This window comes from Thermobia domestica, chromosome 5 (assembly GCF_964235325.1).
Source record: "Thermobia domestica chromosome 5, izTheDome1.hap1.1, whole genome shotgun sequence".
NCBI lineage: Eukaryota > Metazoa > Arthropoda > Insecta > Zygentoma > Lepismatidae > Thermobia > Thermobia domestica.
The window spans coordinates 181,048,484-181,066,367 of NC_137458.1; the positions used below are offsets into that span (position 1 = coordinate 181,048,484).

The 17,884-nt window shown below is 36.1% G+C and overlaps 2 protein-coding genes across 2 annotated transcripts in view; one reads left to right on the forward strand and one right to left on the reverse strand.

Moving 5' to 3' along the window:
• LOC145686307 (uncharacterized) overlaps positions 1-17,884 on the forward strand; it is a 1,046,376-nt gene that overhangs the window by 951,980 nt on the left and 76,512 nt on the right. The gene's annotated exons all lie outside the window — the stretch shown is intronic.
• The window catches only part of hgo (homogentisate 1,2-dioxygenase), a 720,105-nt gene that overhangs the window by 35,751 nt on the left and 666,470 nt on the right, over positions 1-17,884 (reverse strand). Inside the window, exon 9 of the mRNA XM_081759460.1 lies at positions 3,582-3,763. Within this exon, the coding sequence (XP_081615586.1) occupies positions 3,582-3,763 (182 nt within the window). The remainder of the gene's footprint in view (positions 1-3,581; positions 3,764-17,884) is intronic.

The window sequence follows — 17,884 nt, forward strand, 5'->3', positions numbered from 1 at the left end:
TTACTAATTATTTCCAGTTTCAATACTTGTTTTTGTAATCTTCTCAGGTTACGAGAATAGGTTCCGTCTCCTTTCTTAGCACTCTATTCAGATCAAAACTGGTAAAAATTCACGGTTTCAAGCTTCAGCGTTGGTCTCCATATAAGAGAAACGGTAATAGATAGCGAGAAATTCTTTCTTGAAATCGCTTCAACGTCTCCAGACAACATGCCCCAATCTACCAAAACCGGAAGTGATTGAAATTTAGTATATTTCCGGTTGTAATACTTGATTTATGCATCAACACCGGTTATATATATATATATATATATATATATATATATATATATATATCGAAAAGCATGTTTTGACAGATTCAGCGTCCCAACAATGAGTTTTGTCTCTACTTTTATCTGTTTGTTCAAACCAAAACAAGTAAACATTTACGGTTTCCAGTTACAACATTGCTCACATAATGGATGAAACGGAAATAGATAGCGACAAGTAGATTTTTTTAATGAAGTGAGTACTGTAAGTATATATATTTCACCTCTTATTTTATTCCTTTATTGCAATAGGATATTGTGGCATGCAGATTTGCTATGCTTTAATATACTAATATGTAAATTATTATGTACTTTTCAGTTGAATATTTAGTTTACATATTTAATTTAACTACAATTATAAGATACTTTGTATTTTTTAAAGTAAATGTATTTATAAGAACAAGTACTAATATTTTATTCATAATAGTTAATAATCGTTGCATATAGCATGTATATACCGTTGTGTATAGTATGAAGAATTCATAAATTTGCAGGAAACCAAGAAGTTGGCTAGAAGTAAGGAACTTAGAGGTCAATAACCTAAAGTGTGTAAGAAACTGTCAAACATGCTTCTAGAGGAAACTAAGAATGCAAATTTTATTAACGTAATCTACGAGACTTACAGAGAGCAAGAGATAGTTTTAGAGTGCTCGTGACCAGTAAGAGAGGAGAAAGTGAGGCTGGATTTAGTATTAAACGATAGTATTAAAGGCAGCTTCGTCTTCGCTTTCGTTAATCTTCTGATTATGTGTAGATCGATTGAAATTCGTCTGGTTTTGATGAAAACGAGACAGTGTTTTATTTCTGCTGATTGGGTTTGAGTAATGGTTGCCAATGTTGAACAATGACAATATTTCGTATATGCCTCTGGGGTTTTCGGAAATAAAGACTCTTTCAATGTTTGTATTAAAATGTTCACAAACGGTTTCAAACAAATCCTCTTCCTCTAGAGGAGGGTTCAGGACAGATTTGATTTTCTTTATTCTAACAATGTGATCTGTTGTTGACTTTCTGTAAGCAAATTTGGACGTGTACGGCTCAATTCTCAGCCCGAAGTCTTTCTGCCGAGAAACACTCACTCAATATAAATTTTCGATTTTTTTTTTTAAAGCATTGGTAATGTTACTTTCTTTTAACTCAAAAGTGGTTCTAATAACTTTCATGTATAATGCGGGTGATGGAATCTGTTAATGATCGCAGATATGATTGAACATCGAATTCTCTTTCTGAATCATCGAATACAGGTCTTGTGATAACATGAGAATCAAATAAGTGTTGAGTTACTTTAGAAGGAATTATGTTATTCTGTACTGTGTTATCATTTCCTGCGATGGAGTCGCCTGAAACTTGTATTCACGATTAGTTTTAAGTTGGAGACACATTTAAATCGTTAAGAGAACTTTCAAATTCAGAATATACCATAGAATATTTGGTGATCATAACAAACAGAAAGAGTACAATACTTGCGTTACTACACAAGTTGGAAACAATTTAATTTTTTGAGAATAACTGAGGTGAGCATTGATCATCTTCGCAGTTGTTTTCGCCAAGGCTCGATTGGAGTAATCGTCCTAAGTCTGTTTCAGATTCTTGCCTACACGCACTCAATTTATCAAACCTCACGGGGAAAGATAAGTTGAAGAAATTAGGATTATTTTTTTTCATCAGTTACTGTAACTATACTAGAAATGTTCTAAGTATTGTTACTAGTTTCAGGGTCCATCGTGAAAGATCATCGAATTATTGACATCATGTGGTCTATACTCCATACAGAGTTTCATCAAGACTTTCACATGCTAAACTTCAAAGCAATCTATAGTGCTGATTTTGAGTTTCCATGACGAAAGAGTAATTACCAAGTGATTGCATCCTAGTGTTGTCTGATTTGACACATATCCAACTACTTTACCCTCAAGTACAGGATGATTTGAAGTAGAACATTATACACAAGGAAACGTTATTCACAAAACAACTCTTCAAGCAACAGCTAGGAACATAAAATAACGTGTTCGAGTGTGTTATCAATAGAAAGTTTGACCATTTGCTACTAGCGTAACAAATCTCCCAGTGTATCCCTCTCTTGATATGCAGAAATATATTATATTAATGCTGGAATATATATACAGGGTATCTCAAAAGTCCCCTGACATAAGGTAACTGTTATTATCAGAGTTGCAACAAGACATAAGAGGGGAAACCGTCTCCAAATATAATGTTTTCAATCTAAAGTGAGGGATTTTGGATGTTTGGGCTGTACACTTTTACGCGCCCAATGTTAAATAAAAATGCAACGTTGCCACTTACCTGGACCCGCAGCATAAAGTGAATGGGGACATGTTTCAAAGGGGGCTGGCCATCGACACACTAGCGTAAAAGACAGTGACTTTATTTACTTATGTTCTGGGTCCAGGTAAATGGGAACGTTGCATTTTCATTCGGCGGTGTTCCTTTGCCTTGCTCTCCGACGCTGGAGTGGGGAATCCCTATTTTCCAGCTATCATCCCACCGTTCACACGTAAGTCCTACGTCACATGCCATCGTACATCGTACATCGTCTGTGTCACTTTGCGTTGCCCCTACCATGTCTGCTTTGGTGACTCCCCCTCTTTCTGCAAAGTCCCCTTGCGCAGTTCCCTCTGCGTTATTTGGTTTGCACCATCGCTTCCCTTGGGTCTGATTTTCATTTTTTTTTTTCGACCGAAGTCAATATCTCCGTTCGGGAGATATTCTACTTCGCCGACGGTATGCGGCGTTCTTTCGCCCGGTTCTTACTGGACCATGCCGCCTTGGTCCACCTATGTTGGTCACCTGGTGGTTATGCAACCACAGATAGTGGATTTCACGGTGTCCACCATTTCTATCTGTTTAAGATCTCGACATGGCACACACGATTTATGGTTGCCAGGTAGAAAAGCTATCCATTCACGCCTATTTTAACGTCTCTTTCCTTGACATATTCTCCGGGAATCCCTGCGCATCTGTGCGGAATCCATTGTTACATCCATTTTTGCATAGAGCAGGTTTGGTTTATATGAGAGGACCACACCTCCTTAGCTCAATCACTCACATTCGTGGCGCTATAGCGGTATAAAGTTCCTTTTTCCCCGTTTTTGGTACCCTATAACTCCGAAACTAAGCATTTTTGACTCCAGGTTCATATGAACGTTTCTTCTTACTTTGATGTGAGTAATATATATAAATTAGTTGTACATACAGGTAATCACCTAACACCTTTAACGCTATATGAAGGTTTTGTAAGAAGCAACAAAAATGAACCTGTGTTCCATCGGCTACTCGTGAAGGTTTAAGTTCAGTTGTTGTAGCCCCTTCAAAACAATCTGTGTCAGGACCGTGTGGAGTCATCATAGAATGAAGTGAGGCACCTCCTGGAAGGAAACCATCTTCTTTTGCTTCATAGTTACCAAAAATCAGCCCCATAAATTCACTCATGCAGTTTCCTGAAAACAAGTATTCAAACATTAATGTTAATTTTCTTCACTCTACACATTGTAATGTTATTATTATATATTATTACAATTTTAAATTATTTTCAAATGATATTGCCATAGTTTAAGTTACGTATATTCTATCACATATATATTGGTTTAAAATTCCCCCGAGTACAAAGTGACTTTTACTAGTCCTGCTTTATAGTAAGGCTTGATTGAGTTCAATTGAAAAATCACCTCAACATTAAATGGCTTTTGAAACGTTCCGTGAACATAAAATGTTGATGCTTGTTTGCAAAAATGCACACACACACACACACACACACACATATATATATATATATATATATATATATATATATATATATATATATATATATATATATTGACTGATTAGTCAGTGGAGAGCGTAGAAAGCAATGCTTACATGAAAAAGTTCCAGAAAACATTATAAAATAATAAACATACAAGTAAATAAATGATTGATTGATAATGCTCTACTAACCATGAATTTGAGGAGTTTTGATAGCAACGGGGGATACAGAAACAAGTTTATTAGCGTAATTTCGTGTACTAGAAATATATCAAGAATACAAAACTGAATGAGAATGTTACACTTCTGAGCTGGTGCCTATATTGTCAACCGAACATATTTTGGCTTATTTAATCAAGATTTCTTATAGATTTCGTCCGAAAAAATTCTTTTGTCGATACTGTAACCAAAGCTCAGCGGTAAGAAAGCTAAAGTAAAAAAAAAAGAAGTATCAGCTGAGTTTCAGTGTTTATGTACGTATAGGAACGCGTAGTAAATCATGAAATAATTTGCCTGTGGATCGAATCTCGATCCCCTTCCCTATTTCTCCATTTTCTTATAAAACAGTACATTTTCATATGATCGAAAATGAAACTTGTGACTAAAGAAATAATTGAAATATACTTTCCTTAAACGTGACAAATCTATTTATAAAACACACTGTGCTCATACAATTTTAAATATCATTTACTTTTTACACGGTGATAACATATTAATGAACATGATATAAAGATTAGTGCATATTATAAAAAACACTTATGTATATAATGTTTTGCGTCACATGCAACACACTTGAACACTACATTTACTACGCCTATAAGAAGTACAGGCTATTAAGGACTATCATGCAGTATATCAATAGAGGTATCTTGCGGGATGCAGAAGAATCATTGGTATTACGAATGAGCATGAAAATAAACTGAAAGCTAACTTAGAGCCTCGTTGTATTGTTCCATGCAGAACTCTCTTTCCCTTGGATCACAATTTCTTGGATGTTTCATTCAATTTCTTCTCCTCCACTACTACAAACCAGCCCCTCAAAAGTAGGCAGGCCCGTGCTGGCCCACCGGGACGTGTCCCGGTGCGCCCTCCGAAATATCACAGTATAAATAAAGGTACAAGTTCTTAGTAATAAATTCTTAGTTTTATTGGTAACGAACCCGTGAAAAGTGCAGTGCGCCCTTCACGTTAGACGCCCTTCCGAGACCACATCAAAGGTGAACGATGTTATTTACTCTTCTGTATAGCACAGTTCTGTACAATAAATACACACAGTTACTGTTGGCGAAGAACCCGTGAAAGGTACAGTGTGCCCTTTACATAAGGCGCCCTACGAATCATTACATTATAGATAAGTGGTTTTAGTTATCCTGTATACCGGCTTTGTTTAATAAATTCAAATACTGACTGGTATTACAGAATCTGTGAAGAATACAAGGCGCTCTTGACATAAGATGTCCTGCGAAATATCACATTATTTTTTTATTTTATTCTCCTGTATTTCAGTTTTGTATTATAAATTCACACAGTTGCTATTGGCAGAGAACAGGTAAAGAGTATAATCTAACTAACTAACTCTATGGCCTACGGAACCCGGAGGTTCAATGCAGCGTTCACAAAAGCTCTCCACTGACTTCTATCCTTAGGTAATTGCATCATCCAGTTTCTACTTTGTATTCCAATCTCTGCGAGATCCATTTTAATATTGTCCTCCCATCTGCGCCTAGGTCTTACTAATAGTCGTTTTCCGATTGGTCTTCCAGTCAAGACTTTGAAAGCGTTTCTTCCATTCTATTTACATGACCTGCCCATCTAAGCCTCCTAGACTTGACGACTCTAACAATTTGTTCGGTAAACCGTATAAATTATGTAGTTCCTCGTTATGAAGTTTCCGCCATTCCCCATTCCCGTTCCTCTTGGGTCCGAATATTCGTCTCAGGATCTTGTTCTCAAATACTTTCAGAAAGTTATATAGCTATAAAACGAAACAATGTGATACATCAAGAATAGTTCGGATAGTCAAACGTACGATACATTTATGTAGTACTACTCTGACACTAGTATCTAATTTATGATTTTTACGGCATCGAAGCTTTCACAGTCTTAATATGTATCCATATATCCGAGCATATTGATTGTTCCTGTGTGTTTTAAAGCAGTGTTCGGATAATCAGTTCCTGTTGTATTTCTGAAATAAAGCTGTATTAATTTCCGTAAACTGTGGTCTTCCTGTCACCACGGCACGGCGCGTCCTCAGGTTGTGGATCGAGGAGAAGGCCTCTGGGATATAGAGGTTAGCTGTGAATATATCGCGGATAGACAAGGGGTGATAATTCAGTTTGAGAATTTGGTGTGAGGCTAACAACCTCATAAAAAAAAAAAAAAAAAGATAAGTTCGCAGAATCCTCGGATCAGAACTGATAACTTGGCACGCACTTCGCAAAGTAAAATCGACATGAGATTTGGAACAAAAAATATAAGAAGTTTCTATAGGACAGACGCGTTAAAATTTGTAAAAAAAAAAAAAAAAAAAAAAAAAAAAGTTAGAAATAGAGGTTCTACCTAGTGGGATATCAGGAAGTTAGATGAGAAGGAAATCAAGTCGGGAAATTTTACGTTCTTTTACGGGGAACAAGTTAAAAACTACCAACTAGAAACAGGGCTTTCCGTTCACAAACGAATATGTAATATCAGCAACTACATAGGTTGAATTTGTTAATGATAGATTTTCTTTTACTTCTCTTAAGGGTCGGTGGTGTTATATTATTATTTTAAATGCACATGCCGCAACAGAAAATAAGGATGGCGATTTAAAAATACAGTTTTTACGAAAGAATAGAACGGGTATTTGATCATCTCCTGCAATACCATATGAAAATTTTGTTAGGCGGTTTCAATGCGAAGGTAGGACCAGAAGGTATTTTCCAACCGATTATACGGAATAAATGTTTGCATAAGGAAGGTTGTGACGACGGCGTTAGACTCGTGAACTGTGCAATATCCAGGAACCTTATCGTAAAGATTACAAAATTCCAACATCGCGACATTCATAAATATACTTGGACGTCATCAAATGGAAAAACACATATTCAAACAGATCATGTTTTAGTAGACAGAAAAGAACAGTCTAGCACAACTGATGTTCGGTCGTTCAGAGGAGTTGATTGTGATAGTAAGAGAGAGACTATCGTTGAATAAAGAAAATATTCAATATTTGAAAACGGAGCGGTATTTTTTTTTAAATAGAGGAGAGTCAGGTGAGAAGGGAGCCAGATTGAAGTGTCGAATAGATTCTCAGTTTTAGAAAGTTCGGAGTGCACTAGTGTTCAAGATACTTGGTTGAAATTAGAGATAACATTAAAATTTCAGCAAAAGAAATATTGGAGCACGCAGAAATACGTAGGAACAAACCATGGTTCAACTACGAATGTACTGAAGTAGCAGAGAAGAGAAAACAGAAGAAACTGCGTTGGCTACAAAATCCGAACGAAATAACTACATAAAATTTCAGTATCATCCGGAATATTTTTAGAACAAAGAAACTCGACTTTTGAAAGTTAAAATTAATTAACTTGAAGATAATAGTGAAAACAAAAACATTCGGGACAGGTATAAATGCATCAACGAACTTAAGAAGGGCTATCAACTTCGTACTTATATATTAAAGAAACCTAAAGGAACAGTTCTCACTGATACAGATAGCATCTTAAATAGATGGAAAGATTTCTTTGACGACTTTGCTTAACACATAGCCAAAAACTAATGCGCGTGGAGAAAGTGAAATGTATGCAGCATAACCGTATATTCCAGAACCTAACCAGACAGAAATAGAAATCGCTATTTAAAAAAAATAAAATAAACACACATCTCCGAGTGTAGAAGAAATTCTGGTTGATTTTAGCTGGAGGGGAAAAATTGTAGAGCAAGATACACAAACTCATTCTCATTATCTGGAACAAGGAGGAATTATCACAAGAGTGAAGAGAATCAATCATTGTTTCAGTTCAGAAGAAAAGCAACAAAACATTTAATAATTATCGAGGTATTTCTCTTCTGTCAACATCCAATAAATCCTCTTAAACATTGTATTAGCAAGATTGACTCCATACGCAGATGAAATTATTGGAGATTATCAGAACGGGTTTAGGTAAAGTCCATCAACTATCGACCAGATATTTACCATTCGACTAATACTTGAAAAGAAATGAGAGAATACAACACCCTGGCACATCAATTATTGACTTTAGACTCTGGTAGGAGGGAAACATTGTATAACATGCTTACATAATTTGCAATACCAAATAGTTAGATTAATTAAGATATGTTTAAATTAATCTCGAAGTAAGGTTCGAGTAGAGAAATTCTTGTTCATGATGTCTCACGTTGAGAATGACCTGAAACAAGGAGATGTGCTGTCGTCATAATTATTTAACTTTGTTCTGGAGAACACTATAAGGAAAATCAAAGACAGCAATCAGGTGCTAGAGCTGAATTGTATTTGTCAGGTTATGGCGTATGCTGATGATGTAAATTTAATAGGGAATGATAGAACAATAGAAAGGAACGCAGAAATCTTAATTAACGCTAGCAGGGATATAGGCTTAAAAGTAAATGCAGAGAAAACTAAATAAATGAAAGTTTGTCGGGATCGTAATACTGCATTTTATGGATGCGTTAAAATACCAAATAATATTTTCTTTCGACAAAGTAGATACTTTCAAATATCTAGGATCATTATTAACACACCAAAACCATAATTACTAAAACATTTATGTCAACTGAAAGCAGGGATTTCGTGCTATTATTCAGTCAAAAATCTTTTGTTGTCGCTAATTCTGTTGAGGAATTTGTAGCTCAAAATAAAAAACGATAATCATGTCTGTTGTGTTGGATGGTTCCGAAATATGATCACTGACTCTGAGGGAAAATCGCAGACTGAAAGTATTTGAAAACAAGATTCTTAAACCAATATTCAAACTCCAAAAGGAACGAGAATGGGGAAAGGCGGAAACTTCATAACGAGGAACTGCATAATTTTATACAGTTTACCAAACATTGTTAGGGTCACAAAGTCTAGGAGGCTCAAATGGTCAGGTTATGTAGCCAGAATGGAAGAAATTAGAAACGCTTTCGAAGTTGTAACTGGAAATCCAAATAGGAAAATGACCGTTAGCAAGACCGAGGCGGAGATGGGAGAAAAATATTAAAATGGTTCTTGCAGAGATTGAAATATAAAGAAGAAACTGGGTTCAGTTTTCTAAGGACAGAAATCAATGAAGAGCTTTTGTAAACGCGGCAATGAGCCTTCTGCGTCCATAGGCGTGCTATATTAAGTTGTTGATACATTTAGCTTCTTTTTATTTGACAGAAATGTTATTACAGGAAATAAAAAGTTTTCCTGTAGTAAAGAGGATTTCGATTCGAGGTTAGCTATTTATGTTAATACTAAAACAAATTTGGTGGTGATTTTGATATAAAATGGCACCCATACTTTCTATCAAAGTCTCTCTCTCTCTCTCTCTCTCTCTCTCTCTCTCTATATATATATATATATATATATATATATATATATATATATATATATATATACAGTGAAACCTCCCTTAACGGACACCTCTATAGTACGGACAGAAATATATGTTCTTTTACGGAATAAAACCCTCCCTTTTATGGACACTCAGATACGGACGCGGACAATTCTCTTTTCCCCCAAACGTTTCAATAACCTCTTCATAACGGACATGAATTATTCCCGGATCTGCGATATATTACAGTAGGCAGAAAAGTGTTTTCCCCACAAGTGTATCTATCATGAGTCTAGACCTGGTGAACCATCAAACAGAACAGCTTCAAGCTGAAGTTGAATTATTTTTCCTGCCCGCAATAAACCTGGTTTCTGGTGGAAATCCTAGAAAACTTTCAGTAAGCAATAACACTCATGCAAGGTCAGTCGTATGGCCAAGAATTCTATGCGAAAGATCTTCCCTTCCCTAACAAATTTAGTCCTTTTTCCTCTGGGCCTTGCATTTTTCAAAACAATTTCATACATAATAAAACAAACATTGTTTGTAACGAGCAGTGTTTCTTCCAACCACATTTTTGTTTTATGATACTGGGACAAGTCTGGGTTGGAGTTTTCCCGGCTTCCTAGGATATTCTTTGTGATTGGGCTGTCAATAAACATATGCATTCCAAATAATTTGCTTTTTCATCTATTCTGCCAACAAAGATATCGTGCTAGTTCACAAACACCCTCCTCCTACACACATGTTTCTTTTGCAATCGTACTGGAGATTGTCAGAGAACACTTGCTAATGAGTCCTATTACCCTTGTAGAGGAAAAAGCATGCCTTTTTCGCTAAAGAGAAGAGTTTAGACGATTAGTTAGTTCCATCATTTGAAAAGGTTCTGAATATTTGAAATAAATGAAAAACGCTTCCCCTTCCGCTTTCGCCTTCCATGTAATTTTTACAGTATACGAATATATTGACTCGTTCCCCAGCAATAATATTATTTAACATAAATTAATTTCTTCTTCATTCCTCCCAGTAAGTCAAATACGTTCGAGAGTATTTTCATATTGAATTTTACGTATTTACTCTCATACATAATATATTTACTATGTATTGTTACATACAATTACCGTGTGGGAAATTAAATTTCTGGAACCTCTCTGTAACGGACAAAAATTCATGTCCCATTGGTGCCCGTTATTCAGAGGTTTCACTGTATATATATATTTCCGTTTGTATGGGCGCCCTTTTAGTAGACTTGTCCACTGCCCTCATTAGTATCCCAGCACGGCCCTGAAAGTAGGTCACAACTTCTTTGGAAAAAAAGCCCCCTGCGGTGACATCTGTCGGGCTATTGAACAATTTCCTTGGTGTTTGTTGGAGGCAAGATCTGTCAAAGAGGCGGTGAACCTATTCACATCTGTTGTCTACTCAACTATAAAGGATTTTGTCTCTGTAAAAACGTCAAAATCGAAGAAGTTTCCAGTCTGGTATGACAATGAGCTGCATGATCTTCTTAAAAACAAAAAGATTGCCTGGAATCTATGGAAGTCACATCCGAGTTACTACACATACAAACAATTCGCTAGAATTAGCTTTACGAAGAATGTACAGCGACGTAATTACTTTCAATACATGGACTCAATTGGTGATTTTACTGTTAGCAACTCTAAACTATTTTGGTCAGTAATTAAATCTTGATCGAAATCTCCCGGCATACCAGCAACAGTTCATCATGAGAGTATTGAAGCTATTGATGGTCAAAGACCTGACCTTTTTAATAACTACTTCTGTAAAACATTTACCACCCTTCCTCTTACCACCCATCTTCCCCCTTTTCGCCCCATCTGTACTAACACCTTATCAGATCTCTCTACCACCCTGGGTGATATTTCGGTTCTCTTGCAGTCGCTTTCTCCACATAGATGTTTTGGGCCGGACAACGTTGGCTCTCTCTATCTTAACGAAACCACTTCAGCTATTTCAGTTCTTCTATCCATCCTATTCAATAGATGCCTCAGAGAAGAATATTATTCTACCAGCTGGAAACTAGCTCAGGTAACCCCAACATATAAACCAGGACTTAAAGATCAAGTATCCCCCTATAGGCCAATATCTCTTCTTTCTGTAAATGTATTATCTGCGGAAAAATAATCAAAGATAGGCTTCTCAAATTCACGTCGCCTTACATTCACACTTCTCAGCATGACTTTCTACCGAAAAGCTCAAGTCTCACAAACTGAAGTACTTTCCTTTCCTGTGCAGCTCAATATATAAATAACAATACTGAATCAGATGTCATTTATTTGATCTCTCCAAGGCCTTTGATTCTGTCAATCTCATTCTTCTTCTCCACAAGCTTTCCAATAGGTTCAATGTACATGGTAAATTTCTCTCCTTAAGCATCAGCTATCTGAAGGGCCGTAAGCAGAAAGTTGTTCTTTCAGGGGCGACTTGTAGCCCCAACCCATGATCTCGAGGGTGCATCAGGGAAGCGTACTAGGGCTCCTGATATTTGTCCTGTATATAGACGATCTCTACTCTCACTTATCAGCTAATTCTAGTGGCCTTTCACTTCTTGCTGACGATTACAAAATTATATAGAGAAATATCATCATGTTTCCATGACACAACTGCCCTACAGGGAGACGTAAATTATCTTGTAGACTGGTGTGAAATGTGGAAGTATTACAATTACTCTGAAAAAGTCTCCTGTTCCCTCCAAATACCATATTAAAGATTCCCCTATAACACACTCTGTTAGTCATAATGATCTTGGTGTCAGCTTTGATTCGAAACTCTCGTTCTCTGACCACATTTCCTCAATAGTTAAGAAATCAATGCGTATGCTGGGGCTTCTTTACCGATTCACTGAACTACGCACTGTAGCTTCATTAGCAACATTCTATAAAACTCTAATAGTAATCAAGACCGAATACTGCTCTCCCATATGAGCCATGGCCGCATCTACACATAGTGATGGGTAAATTCCCGGGAAGATATTTTTCCGGAATATTCCCTGGGAAAATTCCCCGGAAGATTCCCCAAAATGGGAATTTTCCGGGAATTTATGTACAATCACAAAGAAAATTACATTCTATTACTATATTATAATTTCAAAGTTAAATTCGTTTTTATATCACAGTATATTATTACTGTTGTACCCAGGGAAGTCTTTAGAGTGTATATTCTGAACAATGTTATGTTATTTTATTAACATGTTGTTATATTTAGAGAGTACGCAAAATGGATATTTATTTACAATATGTTCCACGAAAGTAAATATGTGTCAAAAATGGTATAGTAAGTTCATATACTTTTAAACCGCTAAACAGTTTAAATTTACATCTTGGTGGATTTTTTAAACTTCCACTACTGATATTATAAACATATTAACTTTTTAAATGTTATAAAGAAATTAGCTTGGGTAACTGCCAGAACACAGATGTCCCACCATTTTGTCAACATTTCCGCGTAAGTATGTATGTTCACAATATTTGCATGTCTTTAATGTCTTTATAATTTTGCATGTAACATTGCCACACACGACTTTTCTTCCTCCCCATTTCTCGAAATTACATGCTTTAAATCACATGTAAAAGAAGTTCGAGTACCTCTTCACAAATTCGATGAGAGAGAGAGAGAGAGGAGACAGACTGACGTCTATTAATAACAGTGGTTCAGGGTTTATTAATAGTACTTCATTTCTATTTCTACATAATTTTACATTACTTTACAAAATGGTTTCTTTCGATCATTTGTAAATTAGTACTTTGCTACTTTTGGCGATTGTTTAGCTTTGTCTGGTCAGATTTTGCACTTACGTTTTTGCGATATTCTATTCCGATGTTGTTGTTTTATGGTTTCATACGTTAAATTACGTTACCAACATTAAATTTAGAGAGCATTGCCGAGCGAGCGTTAGCGAGTGAAGGCGGGTTAGAGCACCGCTGGGCACGTTGTTTTCTATCTTCGCTACCAACAATTCACTTTCTTTTCTCACATAAATCAGTTCGACTTACCTTTACGGTTTGTACAAATTCCCTACTGCCCTAAAAAATGTGTTCGATACCTTTTTGACTACTTGAGCATTACTTTCACCTCATTTCTTCCGTAAATCATCCTACGTTTTGCTACTTTTGGCCCCTCAATACTAAACAATTACTCTACTTTTTAGTGCAAATGGAAATGGAACTTTAAAAATCATATTATTAGTTATATAAAGTACTGTCAAAGAATTCTAAATATTTTAACCTCCAAATTCTTTAAAACATAGAAGTAAATGATAACATATTAAAATAATGTAATTAGTCATACGGTTCTTATAATTTGGAAGATAAAGTAAAGAAATGGAAATAAATCCCTTCCCGGGAATTTATAGGCCAGAGAAAAAACCGGGAATATTCCCATTTTTTAAGTTCCTTCCCACGGGAATATTCCCATTTTTTTAAGTTCCTTCCCACGGGAATATTCCCACTGCCCATCACTACCTACACATCTCTCTAGACTTGAGTCTGTTCTTAATTTCTTTATTGCAATAGTACGTTTTCGTGTTCCCGCACTTCGAATATTGCCTAAGGAGGAAATTTTGTATCTTAATATCCGAGCGCCCGGAGTACGCAGAAATAACTCTGATCTGAAGTTTCTTCATGAGATAGTTAATGGGAACCTAAGATCAGAAACCGTAATTCAACAACTATCCTTATGTTTCCCTTCCCGTAAAACCCGGAATACCCACCTATTTCATCTTGCATGCCCTAGGTTGACAATTATACAGAGGTCTCTTTCTCACCGAGTATCGAACTATTATAATAATCTACCTAGTGAGGTGGACATTTTTTAGAGCTACCCCGTGTTTAATAGAGCAATAAAACGCATGCTGGCCAAATAATATTACTTGTGCACTCTTTGTTGATATTATTGATGTTATTGTTGTTATTATTTATTTTTATAGTTTTTACCCTTTTTTTTCTTTTTTCCTGCTTCTTAACATTTCCCTGTGTAAAATGTCATAATTATGTTGTATCTGGCAATTTGTTCAATAAACAAATAAATAAATAAATAAATAGCTACTAAATAAAAAAAAATCAGCAAAATAATGTTAACAAAATAGTTAGGAAGAAGATAAAAGCTGAAAGCATTAGTAAAGGGAAAAGAAACTAATTAGAACATTGTTTGAGGAGACATAGTACTCTAAAGAATTTAAAATTGTACGTTATCCAACAATGTGCAGTAAAGTACGTGAAGGTTCTCACCACAGAAGTAAAAGCTCTTCATTGGATGCTATCTTTTGCCGAGCTAATACAATTTACCCACATCTCTAAGAACTTACTTAATATTATAGTAGTAATATACGACTTACTAACTATATATTCTACACAGATTCACTAGTCTAGAAGATTTTGACACAGAAATGAAAATATCTGATTCTAATAGAACTTTTCAGGTAGAATTCGAATCTACAATCAGTTTTTCTCTATCACTCTCAATTTCTCCTTGACAGAGGGATTTTCGGGAAATTTTCCCTCAAATTTACCTTTTTTTTACGATTTTTGTACCTGTAGCTCGGGTACCTTAGGTATATAAACACACAAATTATATTGTATGTTAGCTTGATTTATACTTAGTAAGCCCTCTAAGTTTCATAAGAATCGCATTATTCTTTCTAGAGAAATAAAGATATTTATATAAAAATATTATATGTGTACTGTTCATTTTACCATATTGATTAATGCAGATAAGATCACATATAACTTCCACAAAAATTACAATATAAGCACGGTTTATACCTCATTGGACTTCAAATAAAACATATTTTCAATGATGTGTACACTATGTCGCCATTTTGTATGAGGGAATTTCTAGTGAGATTTTGTGTGAAATTCCCTCCTAAAAGTAGTTTATAACATTTTGTTTGTCTCAAATTGCTATTTGTACATAGTGATACAGAAACAGGAACTGCACTAAAACATAGTTTTATGTCTACTTAATAAATAATGTTAATTTCATGTGAATCGTATTATTCTGTCTAGAAACATAAACTATTGTGTCTATTTATAGGTAATAAAGAATATACTATGCAAGACTTTTACCAAACAGTAAAACCTAAGTTGAGGTATTATTGTCATCACATAGATGGATACTCAAATACAAGCACAAATACACGCATGATTTCTGTGGAAAATAAGTCACTTTTTAATATTTTGATCGGCAACAATGCATAAAAAATTGATGACTCACGTAGCCTGTAGCGTTGAGTAACGGTCCAAGCTGGACGTGTTTTAGATATGGCCGCTTGTAAGTTGAAGTGTTTGTGCATTGTAGATTTCGAATAGATTGTGTTGTGTGGTGATGCACTGAGTTACATTATGTTTGTGCTGCTTCATGATTGATGGAGTGTAGATTCGTGTGTGTATGTGTGTGTGATACCTTACAGGATACAAGATGCCGAGGAAGTGTGTAAATCAACCGGACAATTTCTGTTATGTATGAGGGGAGCAGACATTTAAATTGCAACGTCGATGTTTTACACCACTTGCGAGGAAGTGTTATCAGTAATATTTTGGTTGCTGTGTACGAAACCAAGATAAGAATTGGACTCCTCACTACATTTGTTGGCCTTGCGTGAAACGTCTGACTGGGTGGGCAACTGGTGAATGAAACATGAACTACGCAGTACCGATGATCTGGAGGGAACCAAAAGATCATTCTTCAGACTGCTACTTTTGTATGACAAATGAAAGAAATAACCAGTAAATCTGAGCACACAGTACAGTACCCTAATTTGTCATCAGCAATTAGGCCAGTTGCACACAGTGCAGAATTACCTGTACCAAGTACCCCCTGCTCATCTTAAGGTAAATGAGGATTACGTACTTGAGGTAACTACTGAACTTCCAAATGAAGATGATTCTACTTATGTAGAAAGCAGATCCACATTGGATCCCCATCTGATAACTCAGGGTGTACTAAATGACCTCGTACGGGATTTAAAACTCTACAAGATACAGGCAGAACTTCTTGCTTCTAGACTTAAAGGCTGGAATCTGCTCCATCGTGTCACTAAAGTGTGTATTTTTCGAAACCGTCATACAGAGTTTCAAAACATTTTCAAGAAAATGATTTAGTGTATTGTAATAATGTCTATGCTGTGATGGATACACTCGAACGTGCACATATAAGTACAGAGTGGAGATTGTTTATTGACTTTCCCAAAACTAGTTTGAAGGATGTCCTTTTGCACAATGGCAACAAATTTCCTTCAGTGCCTTTGGCTTATGCAACTAATATGAAGGAAACCTAATAGTTGTAAACCAGCAAGCACACTCTTATGATCAGGACAAGGCCAATACCTTTGCCGCACACTTCCTAAATATCTTTACTCCCTTACCTGGCTGGCATACTCCACAACGTTTACTTACAGCAATCAATCGGTTATCTGATCCTAACTTAACACATTTGCAACCACATCATAGTCACGCTCTGGAACTAAATAATGCACTCACAGTACCCATCCAACCGCCAGACATCCAGTCTACTCTTCTTAAGAAACGAAATACTGCACCAGGCTTTGATGGGATTACCTATACTCTCATTAAAAACGCTCCTCCTGTTGTCTTCACCATCCTAAGTTTTATTTATACATTTATACTCCGTACTGGTTTTTCCCCATCACTTGGAAGTACTCAAAAGTATTACTCTTTCCTAAACCTAATAAACCACCCTCTGACGTTACCTCTTATCGACCTATACAACTGAGGTCCACGTTCAGCAAAATATTTGAACGTATGTTAGTGTGTCGTTTCCACGATCACTTACAGACTAACGCTCTTCTACCATTGCATCAAGCTGGATTTCGCCCCAATTTCAGCATTCTGGACCACCTGTTACGTCTGAGCACCTCTATATACAATCAATTCGACCATGGCCATCCATCATGTCTGGTTACATTCGATTTAGAAAAGTCATTCGATAAAGTTTGGCACCAGGGTCCTATATACAAGTTATACTCTTTCCAACTTCCTCTCTCTTACATACGACTATACACTCCTTTCTCACAGCCCGACTTGCTTACATATCGATCAATGATGCGCTGTCGTTTTCAATATTCCTTAATTCTGGTGTTCCTTAAGGATCTTCTCTCTCTCCCCTGTTGTATTTGTTATATGTCTCCGACTTACCAACCACTCCTGGTATACAACTTTTCCAATTCGCTGACGACACTGCATTTCTTGCTGTCGGACGGACAACTACTGGTATCCAACAACGCCTTCAACAGGCAATCGACACTTTTGTTGACTGGTG